Genomic DNA, 21,480 nt, shown 5'->3' on the forward strand with positions numbered 1-21,480 from the left:
TGAAGTGTCAAGGACATGTAGAAACTGTAAGTGTGGCCATTTCTGCTTCAGCTGACACAACCCTTCCTAAAGGACTTCTCTCAACAGTAACTCACATGTCTAATCTGACAAAACCTCACTCAGGTTCTGTCCATGGAATACAGATTGAAAAGAGAATTTTCATTGTATTTAAGTCATGTTATCAGATGCAACAATTCAGAAATGGCCACTACCACCCTGTGGCTTGTAAACTGGGACCCAGAAGCTGACTACTTGCATTCTCTTTGTGACTTTTCTATACTTTTCCCCCTGGACCCATTCAGTGTTATTGCTTTGTGAGCTTCTCCCTCTACTTGGATGTCTAGATTTCTGATTGAATCCCTGAAGAGTTAGTTTACATTTATGCACTAAATAAAGCATTGGTTATTACTCTGAGTCTTTTCTTTCCTGTCAACATTTCAGTAAGTCATTGGGCATGATTTCTTGGAGGAAGGGAGGTCACAATGGTTTTCTAATGTTTAGGAATAGAATTTCATCATTGCTCTGTTCTTATATCACTAATAAAGATGTTAAGTCAGACCTTACTCAAAGCCGATCTCTAGACATCACTCATCAAATCGTTACGTTTTCCTCTCTGATTGCCCTTGGGTATTACCACCTCTTAACAAGATATTTCACCTCCATGGAGTGAAAAACAGGCTCTGAGAAGCAGCACAAGGATGTATTAAATGTTGCTTCTTTAAATGTTGTTGAAAGCAAGGATCGCTGGGATATAGAAATCAACAGAGGGATTAGAAAAAGGCAGCTGCTTCAAAGATAAAAATGAGGGGTAAGGAAAAAAATGTTCAAGGAACCCAGAAGCTTGGTTTCATTACTTTCTCTCGTTTAACAGATGATTAGTATTGAGCTGAAAGGCACCCAGAAATTATCAAATCCCATGCCCCAAGTGTTGCTCACTAGTTTCCCAAAGGAGAGCAGCTTTGTAGTCAGTTGATTACTAAGCATCTTAATCCTCAAACAATTTTTATCTGAACTATGCTATATATGCTATGAAAAAAAAAAAAAACCTCTAAAAGGACATGGTAAGACTTATAAAGGTCTTCTGAAATCATGTATGCAAAACTTTCCCATATTTAAAATATTCACACATACTATATGTATATACATCTAAGTGACAACTAGAAAAACCTCAACAAGTTCTTTAAATTCAAGTGCTCATGGGTAACTAACACCTGCCACCCATAACCCTCTCTCATTACATGCTTCTCTAAACTCTCCAGAGCATTGTAATTAGTTTCCTTATCAAACAAAACTGAATTGCTATTTGGATATTGTGAAGCAGATCTGCCTAAACACGACAGCGAAGAAGAGACTAAGAGCAGGTTTTTACTTCAGTGTCATGACAAACATTGCCAAGATATGAGACAGGCTAACTAATTTTTAATAGTACTTCTGGGTATATTTTGACTGTTTTACTTCATTTTACAGTAGTCACAATTAACAGTTCATAAAACACTAAGCTTTGAAAAAGACTATCACAGGTACTGGACATTTAGCCACTTAATAGTCAAAAGCGTGGACAAATGCCTAAAATCTAATTTGCAAAATGGTCAAAGTATTATGAAGACCTTTCTTTTCTGTCTTTCCCCCATTAAAAGCAGAAGGTATTAATCACTCCATCTCAATGGCGGCTGACTGAAGCTATTCACTGAGGAGGGCATTCTTGCTCTTGTGGCCCCATGAATAACTCTCAAGGCTTTTATTATGGCTCTGAGTGGACTCTTAACAGCACAGCCACCCTTTAGTAGCCCTCATCCCCTCAGGCACCAGAAGGATTAAGGATAATGGCTGAGTGAAAGCATCATTGGTAAAAACAAAAGTTTTCACAGGAAAAAGAAAAAAGAAAAAGTGGGACCAAAGTGGACACATTGGAGACAAGTCATGATTCATGGCCTCTGTTGTGTTCTGCCTTTTTCGCTCACTCAATGCACTCTTTAGTTTTACTGATGGATATGAAGCAAGCAACCCAGTGCACTTCTCCTAGCAACCGATATCAGCCAGGGAAGAAGGCATGTCCTCTGTTCTAAGAGAAAAACAGAAGAATTTGGCTTCATACAAAGCAGACACATGTTCTTTTGCATTTGATCCCAAATTGATTATCAAGAAGGATTCAGCAAATGCTAAATAATTTTGTTTTATGTGAATGTGAACAATCCCGCGAACTAAATATCAGCTGGTCTACTTGCTATATAGCTGGCTTTCAAATGGCAGGCCAGTCAACTGATTCAAAGGCTCAGTGTGGATTTCTCAGTGCACCCTCTTGGTGATCTCTTACAGCTCAAAACCTCCACCTTCCCAGGTATATACGCCTTCAGTTCTAGGATCATTGCAAATGAAAAAAAAAATTGTATATATTCCTGGAGTAGTCCCTAACTATAAACCTTAGAGTTGGATCCTGACAGAAATAAGCCTATAAAAGCATTTGTCTGGTTTTCTTATTTGTGTGCTATGTTCAGTTCCTGGTTTAAAAAGATTTAAAAAAAAAATAAATCCTGAGAAAAGTTGGGCTACCTTGGAATTTAATTTCAACATAAGAAGACACATTACTGAGGCCAACACAAACCTAGGAAATTCCAAAATTTCTAACAGATAACTTTCATGGATGTGAGAATCTCACAAAAAGTATAAGAAGACATCTGAGCTTGGAAAGTTTTTTTCTGAAAATATGTGTCCTGTCAAATTTTAAAAGGAGGGTAGGCCTTGCTTTTATTCTTACTTTATACCAATGTATCTAGACAGTCAAAAGAAAAAAAATCTATATTTACTGCCAAATAAGTACCCATATGTTATAAATATGTTATTTCTGATAATACTCCCATACATTAAAATTTGACATCACTCAAGTTTTCAAATCACAACAACGAGAGTAAAACATGAGAGGATACCATGTTTTAAAGTTGCAGCAACACCAAACACACTGACTATGGGGAGAAGAAGCCAAATGACTACTTCAGTGTTTCGAAGTGTGGGGCCTTGAACAACCTGAATATTTTTATGTTGCTTGTTTTTAACTCAAAATTAAGATTGTAAAGAGAAAAAATATGCAGACCATACACAGTGCCACATTCCTTTACTCTTAACTCTCAGCAGGTGGAGGCAGGTGGGTTTCTATGAATTTGAGGCAACCCTGAGCTATATAGAGAGTTCCACGCCATCTTCCATAGTGAGACACCGACTCTTAAAAATAATAATAAAAGCAACATCGCAGTGACAAAGATTATTTTGTTAAGGCCAAAGGAAATGTTCAACTTTTTTCAAATTTTATTTTTATGGGAAAAAACAAACAAACAAACAAAAACAGTGTTGATTAGTATTGTATCACCAGCACAGCTTGCCTGCTTTTGATCCTTCTTTTCTCTCCTTGCTTTTGACAGACAAGAGTTTCTAACCCAAGTTGGCCTGAGTGTCCAGTGTAGTAGATAGAGGATAACCTTGAAAGTCTGACAGGCTTCTCTCTACCTCCTCCACTAGCATGTGTCACCATACCCAGGTCACACTGGGAATCAGAACCAGGAGTCTATGCATGCTATGTAAGTACTCTATCTACTGATATTCCCAGTGATGGAATTGCTCTGCTCTGTACGGGGTTACACTCTACCCAGACATGCTTATATGCCCAGCACTCTGGAAGCTGAGGTAGGAGAATCACCTTGAATTGATGGCCTGTCTGGGCTACATACTCTATATCTAGAGTGATTGAACAAAAGCCTAAAGCCCTGTTTTTTTTTTTTAAAGGAGAAATTCAATTAATATTTTTGTTTTTTGCATTCAGTTTCTCCTACAATCCTTAATAAGAATGAGAAAGATAAAATAGTATTTGGTTAATCAGTGTACCTATTGCTGAAATGTATGTGAATGTTTGGACACAGAGGCTACTGGGTGCTACTGTGGAAAAGTGAAATGTCTTCTCTAATTGAGTAGACCAACAATGCAATGGCTTCCAGTAACTATGACACTGTTATTGGGCAACATACAGGCACCCCCTTTAAAGTTCTCAAGCCAAAGAGAGAAGGCTTGCTGCTAACTTCATCTTAAATTCCCCTTAATTTAGTGTAATTTTGGAAATTCCATTCTAATTTTCACACATCTCAATAAATTATTTTAAGCATATTTTATCATTTGCTAGTACCTGGGAACACATATCTTAAAGTCTTAACCTCTGATCTTGGCTTCTAAAAACTTACATATTTTAAAAGAAACAACTATGATATCTCTGATATGGACATGTTAATTAGTTCTAGTTTATGCCAGAAGTTTTGAACAAATCTCTTCAATTCCAGGATGTTTATAACTTGGTGGTTGCTGTTTGGATTTAAATGTAGTGTAATGGAATACTTGAGTTATGTCCCATGATCATAAGCTAATTTCTAAAAAGCTTGTGACCAAAAACAAGGGAATGGGATCATACACCAATCTTAGCCACAGACATTTAAAAATGGCTGCTAAAGCCGCAGTGTGCTACATAGGATTCCACTTCTCAAGGTCGGGAGCTCACATTGCTTTTCTTAGCAGCTCCACTTATTCACAAAGAAAGCCTATTGCAAAGCCAGTTATTAATAATGAAAGAAAGGAGAACAAAACCATAGACTTGGAATATTTGCCCATTTTACACTCCATCAATGTATCATCCCATCCTAAACAAAACACAGGCATAGAATACATGCAATTCGTTCAACAGAATGTAATTGTTTTATATGGATGGTAAGGTTACAAATGCACGTATTGGCTAGTCTAAATTTTTTCTTTGAGACCATTCAATTATAATGTATTTAATCAAAAGTACATAAAAGAGCCTAAGATGAAGGAGACCTTGGAGATTGAACAGTCAACTCTCTTGGTTTGTGTGTGTGTGTGTGTGTGTGTGTGTGTGTGTGTGTGGTTGGTTTAGCTTTTTGTTTGTTTTGTAACAATCCAGAGAATTAGTAATAGAAAAGATATGTGATTTAGAAAAATAATAGAAACTCATTGTTGCTCTTGAGTGTATGTAAAAGCTCTATTTATTTAGACCTCAATAGTTTGCCTTATACAAATATTTTCCTCATGCTACTTCTGTAAAAATCAAAGACTGTAGGTAAAATATTAAAAATATAATTGCAAAATGTAAAGCCGCATAAAACTAACTACAGTATTATACCATCATAGAACACTGAATAGCACATGTGGCTGTTTGCAGAAGGTCTCTCTTATTTATCCCTTTCTGTCATAACAAACACTATTCACTTGGGAATGCTATGCATTCTGTGATCAGCATATGATGTAATAGAAAAGCATGTCATAGCATGCCTGTTACAGTTACATAGGTGTGGTCACAGATGAGTCTATTAAAGCAAAAACAATTTTTTTAATCAGCTACCTGAAGACTCATGTTAAAAAAAAATCTTACAAACTATATCATGAATGGGTGTTCCCAATGACAGCCAAAGCTAATGTTTGATAGCCAAATCCCTTTCTAGATTTTTCTTTCTTTAGCCAAGCCCGGGATTGTAACTTCTGTGTAAATTCTGTGATTTCAGTCTTAGAAATTCTCTTCAATCATCAAGTAAAGTTTTCAACATTCAGTTGACTAAAGTGAATTTGCCACTTATCAGAGATTTAAGGAATATGAAATGTAGAACATTAACAGATAGAATCTGTTAATGGGAGGGAGAAGACTCTAGCATTGATTTAGTAGATCCCTGTGTTTCTCAAAGAGCCCAAGTTTGCTTGCCTGTAAATCAGCACCCTATAAACATGTGATGAATCAAATGATAGCCACAATATTGCTAAGCTAATTCTCTTATAATCGGAAAACACCTAGTCAAAATCATCTCAGTCTCTAAGATTCAATTTAATTCCCACATGACAGTGTGGGCTCTAACTAAGTACATATTCTTTCTTAGCTTAGGGTCTCCAGGTATCCAAATACTAGGGGGAATGTAATATATTTTCAAATGAGTCTTCTCCCTCTTTGATTCTTTTCTTCTATGATCTATATTTCATATCTTTAAATCTGCTAAGTAGCAAGTTCACTTGTGATCACTGAATTTGGAAAACTGCACATGGTAATTGGAGAACACTTAAAAGACCCAAATTACAGGTAGAATTCAAAATGCTGACTACTGGAAATTTAAGACATTATTACAATATGAAATTGTTTCATTTGAAATCTTCAAATTGAGTCCACATTTATCATTCAGTTACTTCACTGAAAAAAATTATTTATCTCATGTATTGCTGGTGAAATTTAAAAAAAAAAAAGATATAATTGTTCAAAAAGGTTAAGTGTAGGGTTACTATATGACCAAAAAGTTTCACCTTTGGTTAAATAAGAACATACTCATGTTCAAACATCAGTGCACGTTATACAACCTAAATCTCCATTAAATTCCATTCTACCTCCAATGAGACAGAATGAGTAATGAAAGAATAAAGTTCTAATACATGATCTAATCACGTTTGAAAGTATTGTGCTAGATAAAGAAACCAGTCATGCCGGGAAGTGGTGGTGCACACCTTTAATCCCAGCACTTGGGAGGCAGAGGCAGGTGGATTTCTGAGTTCAAGGCCAGCCTGGTCTACAGAGTGAGTTCCAGGACAGTAGGGTTGCACAGAGAAACAAACAAAAAACAAAAAACAAACAAAAAAAAAGAAACCAGTTATCTCTCTCTCTGTCTATCTCTCTCTCTCTTTCTCTGTGTGTCTCTCTCTCCTCTTCCTTCCTCCCTCCTCCCTCCCAGTCCCCGTGTGTGTGTGTGTGTGTGTGTGTGTGTGTGTGTGTGTGTGTGTGTGTGTGTGTCTGGTGTCAAATTGACAGGAACTCCTTTTTCTGCCTCTTGATTACAGGTGTGTACCACTAGATCCAGTCCAATATATATTTAACATAACCAGTAAAATGTAAAAGTAAACAAGCAATTCATCAGGAACAAAACGTAGACAAATGATTTTCTGAATTAGAAGGCAGTATATAAGGAAGAAGGCAGAGGAGTCATGTTTAGCATAAAACTTGTCTTAAAATTAGATTCTAGTGAGTTTGTACAACTCTGTACTTATACCTAAAATCACCAAACCTTATGCTTTAGTGGAAATTTTTTTAGCATATGGAAGTGCATCTCTATAAGTCTAATTAGCAAAAATACAGACAGACCAAAATTAGAGAGTATTATATTTTAGACTTTATTTGAAATATGTAAATAAAATGTCCATTTAAGACTTCTGTTAGATATTTTCTTAAATTTAAACCAAATATCAAGATATATCAAAAGTTAACTACAATGAAGGAAAGAACTGTTCCCACAGTTGTCAGATGATCTACACATAGAAACTCTCTACATCTGTCTCATCTTGAAATGTATGTATCCACCTCCACACACTCACAAACACATACACAAACTCACACATAATAAATAAAAGTAATTTAAAACATCACACCAGTATTTAAAGCAGGTTCTACTTATTAAATCCTTAATTATAGCTCAGTTTAGCATCTATTGTTAACAGGCTCTTGATCAAGTAAATTCTATGTACACAAGAATAATGTGAATTATGGACGATAGATAGTATTTTTTAGCTTCCTTTAATAATCTTACAATTATTACAGAATTACATATTTGGAGACTAATTTTTGAACTTATCTATTTGGCTCTACTTCCAAATTAAAGCAATCACTTGTATTTGTTGATAACATTTTATAGAAATTGAAATATGTACTTATTATCTGGAAAAGTATCAATTTTTGAACTGAATGTCCCCGCATAAGTCAGTGTTCCTGGAAAGGGGTGGATCATTATAGCATATCAGAATCATTTAAAGAACTTTATTGTCAAAATATGTACAACACTCAGCGCTATCTTAAACAGTTATAGCAGTGTTTATGTGGGAGGAGAGGAAGGATGGCTGTGATAACCATTGTAGAAAATACTCTTTGCTTGATACAAAGGAGGTATATTAGAGCAAGTGGCCAAATCTGTATCTCTTACCAAGGAGAAAACATAACATCGAGTCAGCAGAAATCATGTAAGTTCTTTTTAACTGAATATTTAATAACTTTCTCAGTAAGTTTCTATGGATATACAATACATATATATGCATTCTGTGTGTGTAGACACAATACACAAATACACACACAGCATCATATTTTAAGTATTTCCTGTGTTGGGCCTAGTTATAAAACAAAAGCACTCTGTAAGCACATTTTCATTTATTCAACAAATATTTGACTACGTACTGTGTGTCCTCCAGTTCTCTGGGCTTTGGAGAAACACTGGTAAATGTGACAGTCAAAGCAAAGTTCCTGGCATGTGTGCTTAGTGCAGGTGTCTAATGACAAACAAACCTCTGTCTGGCTACTTATTGTCTGCTAGCAAAATGAGTTAGTGTCTCCTGTTTCTACATATTTTTCTTATAGAGCTCCTGACTTTTTCCAAACTGTATTCAAAAATACTTATTAGAAGGAAGATCCTGGACCTTAGAGAATGCATGTGGTTGTCTATGAAGATATAAGGCAAATGTGTTTAGAATCCAATATAATGGAGACAGCATCACTACTTAGGGAAAGGATTATATAAGCTATCTTAGTAGCCATTTTAAGGTCCCAAGCTGAGAGCTCTTCACAGGAAGGCTAAGCCACTACTTGTCCATCTTCCTTCCCTAGCTAGGTAACAAAGAACCCAAAATTGCACAACTTACTGTTGCACAATGAACAAAGTTCATCTCCTGTGACTAGAGGACCTCACGCTTTTACTAATCTCCTATAAGAGTAGCATCCTTAATTTTAATTGTAGACATATTAATATGTTTATCTCTTTATATATATATACACACACACACACACACACACACACACACACACACACACACACCCTACACTCGTACACATACATCCTTTTCTAACTAGGGGTTTGTAAAATAAAATATATGTTTAAGACCTACCAAGGTGGAAAATACTTAGTACTTCAAAAGGTGCAATTTTAGAAAGGTTAACCAACAGCTACAATTTAAACTTAAACGTCCTGTAAACACTCACAAGGTTGCATTCTCCGGATCAGGTGGGAACCTCTGGAGTTGGGGGTCTAATGTGAGGAAGCTGGATGATTTTTGTATGATCTTGCCATGGGACCTCAGTGTCTTCCCTTTCTTATCTTTTACTTTCTACTCATGACATGACCAATGTTGTCCTTCCCCTGGGTGTTCACAGGAAGTCCTTCATTCTTCCATGCCCAGACCTTTGGGGCCTACCATCAAGGACAGAGACTGCCAAAAAATTCTATGCCCAAAAATGTACATTTTTCTCTTTATATCTTGATTATATCAGGAATCTATTATAGCAATTTAAAATTTTTTGTTTGTTTTTGTTTTCATACATCTATGTTTCCAAAAAAATAATATTGGAATCCAATTCCAATATCAATAATTGAAAAACTTTACGAATGCCAAGTTTCGATTACAGCATTTTCTGTAAAGATCATATGCAAAGACCTAGAGTCAACTAAATGATTTCCCCCATATATCTACATGTATATTCTAGGTAGATAGTCTGAACTATTGAAGTTAACAGGTAGAAAAAAGTCTGCATTCACAGCGTCTTGCATATCTTGCTCCAGGCTTTGCAGAAGCCATGTGCAAAGAGCTAGAGAAGAACACACATTTCATTTACACATGTAGTAAAGGTCCTATTGACTAAAGTGTGGAGAACTAGGAAGAGAAAAAGGCAGGGAGGCTTACAGAGCCTGATAACTTGGTAGTGTGTACTAATAAAGCAGAATCAATAATTCTAGAATGTGGGTAAAATTTGACATTGGTTGAATAATATTTTTAGCTTAGGAAGTGTTTTAAATTATTCATAAGATGATGGATGAGAAAAATAGGATAAAATCAAGCTAAGTTTCAAATATTCCATAAGGAGCTAGGTATGAGCCATGAGGAGAAGTCAAGATGATTCATCATTTTGGATCATCAAAAAAATGGGCTATTTAATGAAGCTATTTACTGAGATGGAAATAACTACAAAATAACATGTTCTATCTTGGGCTTGAGTTTGCTATAGTGTCATTAGGTATTAAGCTAAGATGTCACATAGTCAGACCTGTCAAACAGTGTTCCAGGCCCTGGAGATATGCACGGTATAGACACATTATGGTGAATCAAACTCTTCTGTGGAATGATTAGGCCATTTTAGAGATATCAGCATACGTATGAATGAGATGAACGATTGTGAGAAGTGGCAGAAATAAAGAAGAGCACAATAATGACCTAGCCCTGGTGACACCAACACTATTTTGAATTATAGATAAGTAGTTGGGGTGTGTACGGTACATGCCACAGATGATGTTAAATATTCATCTCGACATAGCACCCAACAAAAAGACTCAAAAAAAAAAAAAAAGGATTTTGCCAAACTTTCTCCTCCAAAAGAGTATAATCATTCAGTCATTTTTTTCATTTACTATTTTTTTAATGAAGAAAATGAATAGTAAGCCACTTATCAATTGAGATTGGCTGGTCTGTACCTGGAGAAACTGTAAGAGAGATGATAATTTTCTTACTTAATATGAATTCTATAAAATGTTATTTTATAAGTTTCTATTTTTGTTTGAAGACAGATCTGGAACTTCTGTTTGTTTAGGTTTGAAAAACACAGCATACATACCAAGCTTATTTAAAATTATATAGTTTACTTAAAGAAAAGTGAGGATATGTAACCAAAGTTACATACACCTAAAACAAACAAATATTAGTTTAACACTTTTAACTGACAATCTGACCAACTACCATTCTATAAATATTATACACAATCTCCTTCACTCTTCAAATGTCTCTCTAATGTCTTTTACAATGTCCAAACTAAAAAGAAGAAAAGAAAGAGGTAGGGAAAGGGAATGGGAAGAAAGAGGAAGAAGGAAGCAGAAGAAAAATAAGAATAGAAGTAAGGGGCTGGAGAGATGGCTCAGTGGTTAAAAGCACTGACTGCTCTTCCAGAGGTCCTGAGTTCAATTCCCAGCAACCACATGGTGGCTCACAACTATCTGTAATGGGATCTGATGCCCTCTTCTGGTGTGTCTGAAGACAGCTACAGTGGAATATATAAAATAAATAAATAAATAAATAAATAAATAAATAAATAAATAAATAAATCTTTGGGGCTGGAGAGATGGCTCAGCAGTTATGAGCACTGACTGCTCTTTCAAAGGTCCTGAGTTTAATTCCCAGCAACCACATGGTGGCTCACAATCATTTGTAATGGAATTTGATGCCTTCTTCTGGTGTGTCTGAGGACAGTGTACTCATATACAATAAGGAAAGAGAGAAAGAAAGGAAGAAAGAAAGGAAGAAAGAACGAAAGAAAGAAAGAAAGAAAGAAAGAGAGAGAGAGAGAGAGAGAGAGAGAGAGAAAAGATAATCCACTCCCCCATTTTTCTAACATTATTCAAAAACCAAATTGCACATTGGAAGTAAATAATTTATCTCTTGCTTCAGGGACTTCAAACATATGTGTTTGTGTGTATATATAAACACACACACACACATATTCATTCCTTGGGGAAGGGGTGAGCCTATCTCTCATTATACACATATCCATGTATAAGCTATTTCCTTGACTATCCATAATTTTACTGTCAAAGATGGTATTTTTACAAGTTGGTTAGAAGTAAAATAACAAGAACATTTTTGCGCCCACCCCCGTGTGTGTGTGTGTGTATGTGTGTGTGTTTCATGATCACGACTTTTACTCTGAGATTTTTTTAATTTAATGTTCTAAGTAATCCTTGTGGTTTATGGTCCACATGTTGCGTAGCATCAAAGGTTATTCAAACAAAGCCAATTCAAATGTGATATTACTGCTCAGCTACAAGAACAAATTTCAGGTTACTTATATGCAATTCAACTTCTTAAATGGGCTACATATGGCTATGATAATGAGCCCATTACTGAAAGGAGCACTTTAGCAAAATGTATAAATCTATATGAGATTATGCATGTGCACTGTGCACACACATTATCTCTGTCTCCCCAAATACCACATGTGTTGTTTTCATGTAGTAATAGGTAAGGAGTAAAGAAGAGAAAAACATTATCACTGTGAAAGCACCTTTCAGAAGTATTGTAAAATTATCAAATTGATATATGAGATGGGATTATAATTTAAAATCTTTCAATCATTCAAATTATATCCCTTTAACTGATTGCAACCACTGTTATTTAAAACTGAAATCTACTAAACAAAGCCTAAATTCATTACACATTCTATATTACAGGGAGCAAACCCTCAATATGGCTATTTATCTGTTTCAAAAAAATATCTTAACATCAAACTATTTTTTTTAAGTTTGTCATCAGTTCTTAACTAACTCACTATTTATTCTTCATGGCTTGCTATAGGGAAAGATTCTGAAAACTCATAAATAATATTAGCACAAATTTTCTATGAGGAGGGAAAACTCTAACATTTTTTCATGCACCATAAAAATGCACATATAAATAACCCACCAAGCAAATTTTAATGCAAATCTATGTATCATTTGTCACTGAATAAAATTAATTTCTATGTTGAGCACAAGGATAGTCAGTATATCTTTGGAATGGTACAAGCTTCTCTAAATTTGAAATTCAGGTGGAAAATAAGCCCACAGCTCTGAGAAGGACAATAAGTAAATAAATATCACAGAATCCAGGATGAGCACAGAGATGAGAGATTCTATACACCAGCGTTTTCAGTGGATATGTGAATGCAGGGTCCCAAGCCTTGCAACAGCCTAGATGGCAGTATTGTCCACATCCCAAATTTTCAACAATCCCCATGGAAGAGCTGTCACCATTCTGAAGTACCCAAAGACAATCCAATGTCAAATGGATGGCTATGTGCAAATTCAGTAAGAATGTCTATAATGGCTTTGATTCTGACCCAGCAGATTCTAAACACAAACTAGTTTTACACATATGAAATTTAACATTGTCTCTTTGGTCTTAACTCTTTTACCTGTAGGCATTTTTTTTTTTCAATTTATTACTATGAACTCCCATGCAGATGATCCAGACCCAAAGACTGCCTCTTTAATTTATAATAGAAAATCAGAACAAAGGTTCCAGACATGTCTTGCGGGGAGGGGAGGAGGGGAATAAAGAAGAGGGGGGAAAGGAGAAGAAAGAAAGGGAGGTCATGTAAGAAAAAAATGGAAAGAAGAGAGAGAAAGATAAAACAGACAGGAGGGGCAGGGGGAGTGAAGGAGTGAGGGAGAAAAGGAGGATAAATACTATGTAACTGCTGCTGGTCCAGCACACTGGTTAATTGCATTTGTTTCATACATATCCAAACACCTTAGTACATTAATTACATTCTGTAACTAATCTTTTCAGATTCCCTCTGTCACTTCCACGAAGCAATTTAATTATATTCTTCCCCAAGACTCTGATATTAAAAAAAAAAAAAAATGGTGATAATTCTACAGTCTGATATATAGTGTTTTTAAATGCATTGCTATGGAAAAGTCTTAGTACAACAATCAAACATATTTGGAATATATAAACCTTTGTGTTAGGTCGATACTCAAGTAGTGTAAAAGTAAACCTGTTAGAAATGAAATGGTTGTTGAGATAATGATAGAATTCACCACAATGTCATTTGAAGTGGCCAAATCCTAAGCTTCCACTACTTTGCAGGGAAAGAGAAACGTTGTGCTCACAGGCACCGCTCCTGGATCCCCTATCACTCAGAGAGGGGCAAATGAACTCATGAACTCCACAGCTGAAAACAGCCACTTGGCAGTAGGTATACTCATCTTCTGTATTGCCTTGTGTTTATAGATAGCCTTTCTTTGAGTCTGATACTCAGGGTCTAAATAGCAGCTGCCAGAACCACAGTTGGCTCCTACAGATGGGCAATAATAGGCAATGTCCCAAGTAATGAATTCAAAGGAAAGTTTATGTAGCAACATGTTCTCTTGATGCCTTAAATATTTGGATTAATACGCCTCAGATTCTTTATAAGCATTAGAAATGAAAGTTATTGCCATGCTCAGGGTATGGTGGCTTAGTCGGGTCTTCATAAACACTTGCCATTGATATAAAAAAAAATCAACGTCCCTAGAAAGCTAACACCAAATGTGTTTTACTTTCAAAGAAGAAACCTATAGTACATTTACAATTATTAATATTTCCCATTCAAACAGCTACGAAAGGATTGGGTAATGATCTTATAAGAACCTGAAATTCAGTGAGGATATCCCAGGAAACTAACTCTGAACAAAAGACAGGAAAAGCAGAGGTTGAAAACTGCCTGACAGAGTGGCACAGCCTAGCGGGAGATACCTAGAGCACCTGTTCTGAGTCTCCATTGTGTTTTCCCACTGGGGACCCAGCTGAGGGCTCCCAGCTTGCAGCCAGCCCAAAGTGGGTACTGCCTCCTTCCTGGAGCCTCGCCCAGTCTCACTTGTGACAGTTTTCTCTCTGTGATCTAAATCCTTCACTCTGATTTTGCGCTGGGCTAGCATTCACTGACACACAAGTGACACACTTTGAACCTTGAGATACCTGGTATCAAATCCTCCTCATTGAACGCACCTTCATGTATCAGCTACTCAGTTCTTCAGTTGAATGCCTAAGCCAAAGTTTAGATACCAGAACAAATACCAAAGAGAGAGTAGCCATAACCTTCTGGGTTCTTTCTTTCTTAGCATTTTTTATTAAATAGTTACTCTTCTAAGCTGGAAGCCCATCACTTACGGTAAAACTCAATTAATTAATTACTATAACAACAATAGGTGACTATCTCATGTTCCAGTAGCAGCAGGTTAGAAACAAAAGACAGAACCTCTGCCCCTGAAGAGCTTGTGCAGTGCCAAAACACACTACCAACTACACTGTCGTTTTCTTTAGGAGCCCCAAAAAAATCTCAGAAAGAAAGGGGGTGTTTTAACTCACCATCAATCTGAATGCAGAGAAATCCAAAGAGCAACAATAGTGTAAACATCAGAGGGTTCATTTTGACATATGAAAAAGGATCCAGGTTGTTTAAGAAACCAATCCCAGAGAGCGGAAGTACAAAAATAAGTATCAAAAAAAGAGGTAGGTCCGAAGTTTAGACTTTCCTAGAGATTAATTAAGGTCAAGAAGAGCAAAATGGCAACATCAGAAGCTGTTGGTGAAGAGGTCTGACACGGGACACGTTAGGTGCCATCCGAATGAACCCAGGGGACTCCGGAGACGCAGTACTTCCACAGGCTGGCTTCCTAAATTCCCACAAATTCAGCTCAGCTGGCGGGACTATTCACGCGCGTCTAGCCCTGTCTCTTTAGACTCCATCGCAATCCAAACACAACTTCTTTCTTCAGAAGTCAAGAAGATGGTGGGGGACAAAAAAAAGGACCTAATTCCTAGAAAGTGTTCCACAAACTTGCCAACGCGCTGCGGAGCAACCATTGGCCTGCCCACCGGGTTCTCTCTCCCCTTGGTCTCCTCTGTAGCAGCAACACTTCGCAGAGTTTTGTTTTGTGTTGTTCTGTTTTCACTTAACTTCCATCCTAAGGATGTGTCAAAGCAGCACTTTGTGAGCCGGCCCTCTCCTCCGCAGCCTGGTCGCCTCCCTCGGAGTCTCTGGTTTCCAAAAGGAAGGAAAGGGGGAAAGCAGGACGGCTTGGGTGGAGAATGGGAACTCCTACGTGGTGAGGGAGCGAGGAGGAGGGCGAGGAGAAGAAGCAAGGGAAGAGGGAGGGGCTGAGCTGAGGCCGCGGCCACCCCGGAGGGGCCGCCCTGGAGAGATCTAGCGTCCAGCTGCTGCGGGCGAGCGCCACCAAATCTAGGAGCTCCGGACCTGGGAGCCCTGAGGATGCTAGCGCGTGGTCCAGCCTCCAGGAGCAGTCCTGCCTCCAGCCCCTTTCGGGACAGTCACTGCTTCAGCGGCGGAGGCTGCGCTGCGACCGCCTCCTCCAGCAGCTGCCAGGGCTGGAAGGACTTGGAGGAGGGAAGGAAACAGGAGAGGAGGGGAGGAAAGAGCTGCTCCCAGTATATCCCCGGGAGGGGTTGGAGGATGGAGGGGTGGAGGGGTGTACCCAGATCTCCACCTCCACCCGATCACCCTCCCAAGCAGGGAACGACAGCCCGCACCGGGGTTCGAGGAGCAAGGGTAACCGGGCAATCAATGAGTCTTAGGGGGGACGGAAATGAACCAATGTGGAGCCGCTGCGGGCTCGCTAGGACTGCGATTAGAGCCATCAACTCTTTCTCATTCTGGGAGCCTCCTGGGCGTCCCCTTCCCTCCCTCCTCCGGAGGGGTGAGGTGGGCTCCCAGCCTCCCGCTCTTCAAGCGGCCCGTTTAATGGGCAGGTAATTTTCTCGGTGAGTGATTTCATGGAAGCCCTTCCTAATTATTCATCGCTCCGTCTGCCGGAGCTGCACAAGAGCTTTTCTAGAAAAAAAGATGATCTTCCCGGACCCCGGGCACAGCCTCATTACCTGTTAAAATCATAAACACACACACACACACACACACACACACACACACACACACACACACACACACACTTTTCACCTTTTACCAGAAAGAGCTGGTTAACAGGGAGGGCAGAGAGGGATGAAGTACATACTGGAGTAGAGAGGTTTTGTGTACATATATCCTATGTGGTTGAAAGTGAACACCCCACCACCACCACTACCCCACTACACCAACTGTGTGGGTGTAGGGGAGTGGGTATCTCGAACCTCTTCTGGCTTGTTTTAGCCAAGATCTATGGCTAACTACGGAATCCCCAAGAGAAAATAGGGGAAGGATTGGCATCCGGCTAATGTTGCTCGGTTGCCTTTTGACCTCGGAACACTCAGCTGGCCATAATTCGGGGACCTTGTGATAAAAGAGACTCTAGAAATGGAGGAGGTCGAGGATCAAAAGACTTGGAGGAAGTGGTTTTCTAGAGCCTTCGCTCTTTTTAGGACCTCTAAAAGGAAATTCGAAAAAATCAGCCTCTGATTTAGAAACGCTGATAAACCCAACTAGGCTAACAGGAGCTTGAGCGGAATTTCAGCCCTAACATGATAAAAGGGAATACATTCCAAAGCAAAAACTACCGAATGCATGCTATTAGGGATGGAGACAGTTAGGGAAGGCCACTTTAAATCAGATGCCTGCCACTGGCTAAGGTGCCCTGACATGGCCGGTTGTGGCCGGACCCACGTGTGATCAAAAGCTTTGCTTGGTCGCTGTTTGATGCTTGTTCAGGTGATTATAAAAGCGCCTGACAGGAACTCAAGCAGGTCCCTGAGCAAAGCCAGCCTCTGCTTGGCGAGTCTTTAGTTCCCCCTACTGGAAAATATTAGGAAAGAAACTGTATTTGAGAACATTTGAGGAGCCTTTTGTTTGGTTGAATGTATTTTGTTGCCTCCGTTGAACTTAGTTCTCCTTTGCTGATAATGAGAAATGGAGTGTTTTCCCTAAAAATGGCCAAACGGCATTAAAGCATGCAATTAGGAGCGTTCTCTTGGCATTCCGTCAGGCTTGTTCACGATGGCAATAAAACTGTCGTCAGTCAAAGGACTGAACTAAGCCACACTTCTCATGAAGCATCAAAAGTCATTTTAGCAGTTTTGAAGTACAATCTTTGCCCATAAATTAAAAAAAAGAAGAAAGCACTTTTCTTTTGTTTATTGCAAAAGATTGTATTCCAAAACTGCTAAATTCTTCAAGTCTTGACTCCAAATTAGCATGGTATGGAAAAAGGAAAAAAATATTAACAGAAAACAAGTTTATGCATTGTAATTCAGCACCACTCGAGACAGGAGTGTTTGATAACACTATGAAAAAGAAAAATCCAAACGTGTCCTGGGTTAACTTCTGTTACCTCTCCAGGATGCTAGAAAATGCGTGATGATTCGTTAAAACTTTTGACTTAGAGATTGTACTAGGTTTTAAGTCAAGTATTGAAAAAAAAAAAAAAACAATCTGTCCTGTTCTTCTACCCAGGAAACACCTCCTCTAATCCCAGGCAAACTGCGTTGTTTCTGAGATCAAAAATTTTTTCTCTTCAAAAAACACAATTTCTATAATGATATTCTACAAAAATTAAAAATCAAATAAGCTAAAAAGGCTTTTAATTTTAAGGAAGACCTTGGAAAAGCAAACAGCAGATACATTCTGTTCAGGAGGTTTTTTTTTCTGGCTTCTAATTTAACTACTTTTCAATTAGAAGAGCATTTCTTTAAATAACCTATAAAACTATTCAGGAGTTAGAACAAGTGGGTTTAGAGAATCAGGGGGAATGGATTGGAGAGCACCCACCCAACAATGCCTCCTCTCTCCTAATGTAGAAGTTGCTGTGTTTTTATCTCACAGAAATTGATTCATATGTACAGTATGAAAGTAACTTCCACAGAGGAACTTTATTCATTGATTGTACTTAATAAGTCAGTTTTTGCCAAACATCAGTAGGTTATATTTACAACTACCTTATAGAAGTCGCAAAACAAGGTCAATGATTTTTATATTGATGCCTTTTTGTGTGTAATTATTTCTACTGAGAAATTAAGTCTGAAGCCAAGTTATTTGGGAGTGTATACTTTATGTTTTTCTTGAAGACAAATTTGGAATTGATTCATAAAAGAATGTTTTGCCAAGATCTCCCTTGATAATGTAATGCACCTAAAGAAAAGATGGTATTATATCAATATTATTTAAAAGAAATTTTAGAGTAATAACAACTTGCACATTAAATAAGCAACAGTAAAAGGTCCTAAGAGGGAAATTTAATGTGGGTGAAATGAAGGCCAAGAGAAGTAACATCATCATTTTCTGCAAAATTTCAGAGAAGCTGTGCTGGAGAGATCAGTTAAACTTGGTGTGCTTTTAGTGAACACCAATCATAAAAGTGAATTCTTTGTTGTTATTTTTACTTTCTTTGTAGGTAAACAAAAGTCTTTAAAATCTGAACCTTGTAATAGAAACTGGAAAATCCATTTTAGCATATGAAGAGGAAAAAAGGAAAGAAAGAAAGAAAAAAGAAAGAAAGAAAGAAGGAAGGAAGGAAGGAAGAAAAAAGAAATTGCTTCACTTATCATTAGGGAACTGATTTTAAAGTCAAAGGCTACCTATTTATAGGCTGTTCAGTTGGATTTGTGTGTGTGTGTAAAATTTCCTTAGCATACAATTTTTCCAAATCAAATTTAAACAAAATATATGGTTCATTACCTACAACAAGACATCAGGCAATTAAAATAATATGTAAAAACTCCTGACCAGACAAGAATGATTTGCTTGCTCCTGTGTTATTTTGTTTTATTATATTCTATCTTTCTCCAGAAAGATTCTGAGGCAGACAAGTATGAGAAAATATTATTCTTCTGAAATAAATTGGAAATTTCTGATTGCAATTAATTTATTTTGAGATAGTCATTAATACTTATATCAATATATAATAAAGCTATCTTATACAAAATAAATGCATCTGTGTGTGAAAATATTTTGGTCCACTCCATTGTTTTTGGAGCAATACCAAAACCATTATTTTAAAATCAAATATTGCTGTATTTCAATCAACTCATATTTCAGATTGCTGAAGTGAGGTTCATTAAATAACTCAATGGAGTAGACCAAAATACTATTCATACAATACCAAATTTATAAAGCCTTTGATTAACATTTTAAAAAAATTGTATAAAAGCAAAAAGGAAAAGGGGGCATGGGATAGGGGTTTTCTAGGGAGGGGAAATAGGGAAAGGAGATGGCATCTGAAATGCAAATAAAATATCCAATAAAAATAAATAAATAAAAATAATGTTTTTGCCACATATATGCCACATATTTTCAAGAAAGAAGAATTTTGTTTCACCAGAATTAAGTTCAAAAATAATTTTGCTCTTGATTTGAGAGTTTAGGAAACATTCAAAACTTAACAATTACTTTTGGATAAATAAAATACAGCAAATATCTTATAATCCTGAGTCAGAAGTTCTCTTTGCATGAAGACTTTAAAAAGAAGAGTAGGTCAGGAAGATATGATGCTGTGGTGGGATAAACAGTGGGGTCCAGCAGGCTATGGTGAGCATCATAGCTACACAGGTTCCCGCATTGTTCTTATAGAGAACCTGTGTGACAGCATGCAATAGGCATGTGTCTTGCCTGTGAATATGGATGTCCCTGCTTCTGCAGCACAGCTCACAACTAAGTCAGCATCAAAGATCCTTTGTTCTCCAGTATCGCTGTCAATATGAGATGATTGTTCCTTCTACCACATGGCAACAAATAGGAAGGTTTTCTGGAGCCTTTTCTCTATTACTGTGCAGAATCTAAGTCCAAAGGAATCCTGGCCGTGTACTATTTTTAATGTGCTCAGATGTGTGTGTGTGTGTGTGTGTGCATGTGTGTGCACGTGTGTGTGTGTGTGTGTGTGTGTGTGTGTGTAATTGTCATAGGAAGTTATGACCCATATTTTGTACATTAAAAGAGGACCAATAGGGTTAAGTGAAAAAAGGGAAGAACAGCACTGGTGAATTGAATCTGTGTTGCTTGAGACTTCTCTAATCTGTCAGCCCCCGAGGACCTGTGACCTGCTACTGCTCAGCATCAGGCCTGGCCAGTGATTTGAAACATTCCCAGGCCACATCATTTTAGAAACTGCTACAACAAAATCATGAAACAGAATTCATTTTTTAGTTTGAAAAGCCCCAAATGAATCGGAAGCCCTTTTAATCACCTAAAATTATATTACAGCTCATTGGTGAGACTGGACCTTCAGTATCTTGCTATAAGGTTTCACACAGTCACCAAAAGAGAATAAAAAAAAAAAAAAAAAGAAAGAAAAGAAAAGAAAACTTGAGACCAAGGCAATGACCCCTTGCTTTGTTTAGGCTCATGCCTTTATTATGCATGTAAAGTTACCCACTATTAAAATAACAAATGTTCTGGAAGTAAAGATTCAGTCACTGACCATGAGAGGGTAGGAAAGTGTGTGCGAAGATTTCTTTTATTGTTTCCTTTCTGAGATCTCAAATCCTTATTTCAGTTCAGTGTCTAACTGGAGAAATAAATAATGATACACCTTTTTCGGGCTATTTTTATAGTGCAATTTCGCAAAGCCATGAAAATCCCTTGATTCAAATCTGCCTGCTCCAATCTGAACTTTGCATCATCATATCTTAGATATACACATTGCTATTCTAAAAGGAAAACTTATTTTGTACCCCAAACAAAATTTTCTTATTTTTTTTTTTTAAAGAACAGAGTTTCATAGCTTTAAGGAAGAACTTACAGATCCCATAGATCCTAGAGTTGGACATATGTCGGCTCACAAGTTGTCATTCAGAGATGTATGATAATGGATCCTTCACATTAAGAAATGATGCACTTCCTCCCTTATGATAATATAACGGCATTTATCCAAGGGTATTTGTGATCCATTTCACCTGCCTATATGGTTCTATCACAGAAGAACCAAGCTGTATGGGAATGAATTCTAGTTTGTTTCCAGTATCCAAAATATCTGATGT

At 37.4% G+C, this 21,480-nt stretch overlaps 1 protein-coding gene across 17 annotated transcripts in view; it reads right to left on the minus strand.

The window, feature by feature from the left end:
* Positions 1–21,480, minus strand: part of Robo2 (roundabout guidance receptor 2) — a 1,463,572-nt gene that overhangs the window by 475,073 nt on the left and 967,019 nt on the right. The window contains exon 1 of one of the 17 annotated variants that reach the window (XM_076943078.1): positions 14,932–15,129. The exons of the other annotated variants lie outside the window; for them this stretch is intronic. Within the exon in view, the coding sequence (XP_076799193.1) occupies positions 14,932–14,992 (61 nt within the window). The 5' untranslated portion in view covers positions 14,993–15,129. Of the gene's footprint in view, positions 1–14,931; positions 15,130–21,480 lie in introns of those variants that run through there. 17 annotated transcript variants of the gene reach the window in all.

Source organism: Arvicanthis niloticus, chromosome 12, assembly GCF_011762505.2.
Source record: "Arvicanthis niloticus isolate mArvNil1 chromosome 12, mArvNil1.pat.X, whole genome shotgun sequence".
Classification (NCBI taxonomy): domain Eukaryota; kingdom Metazoa; phylum Chordata; class Mammalia; order Rodentia; family Muridae; genus Arvicanthis; species Arvicanthis niloticus.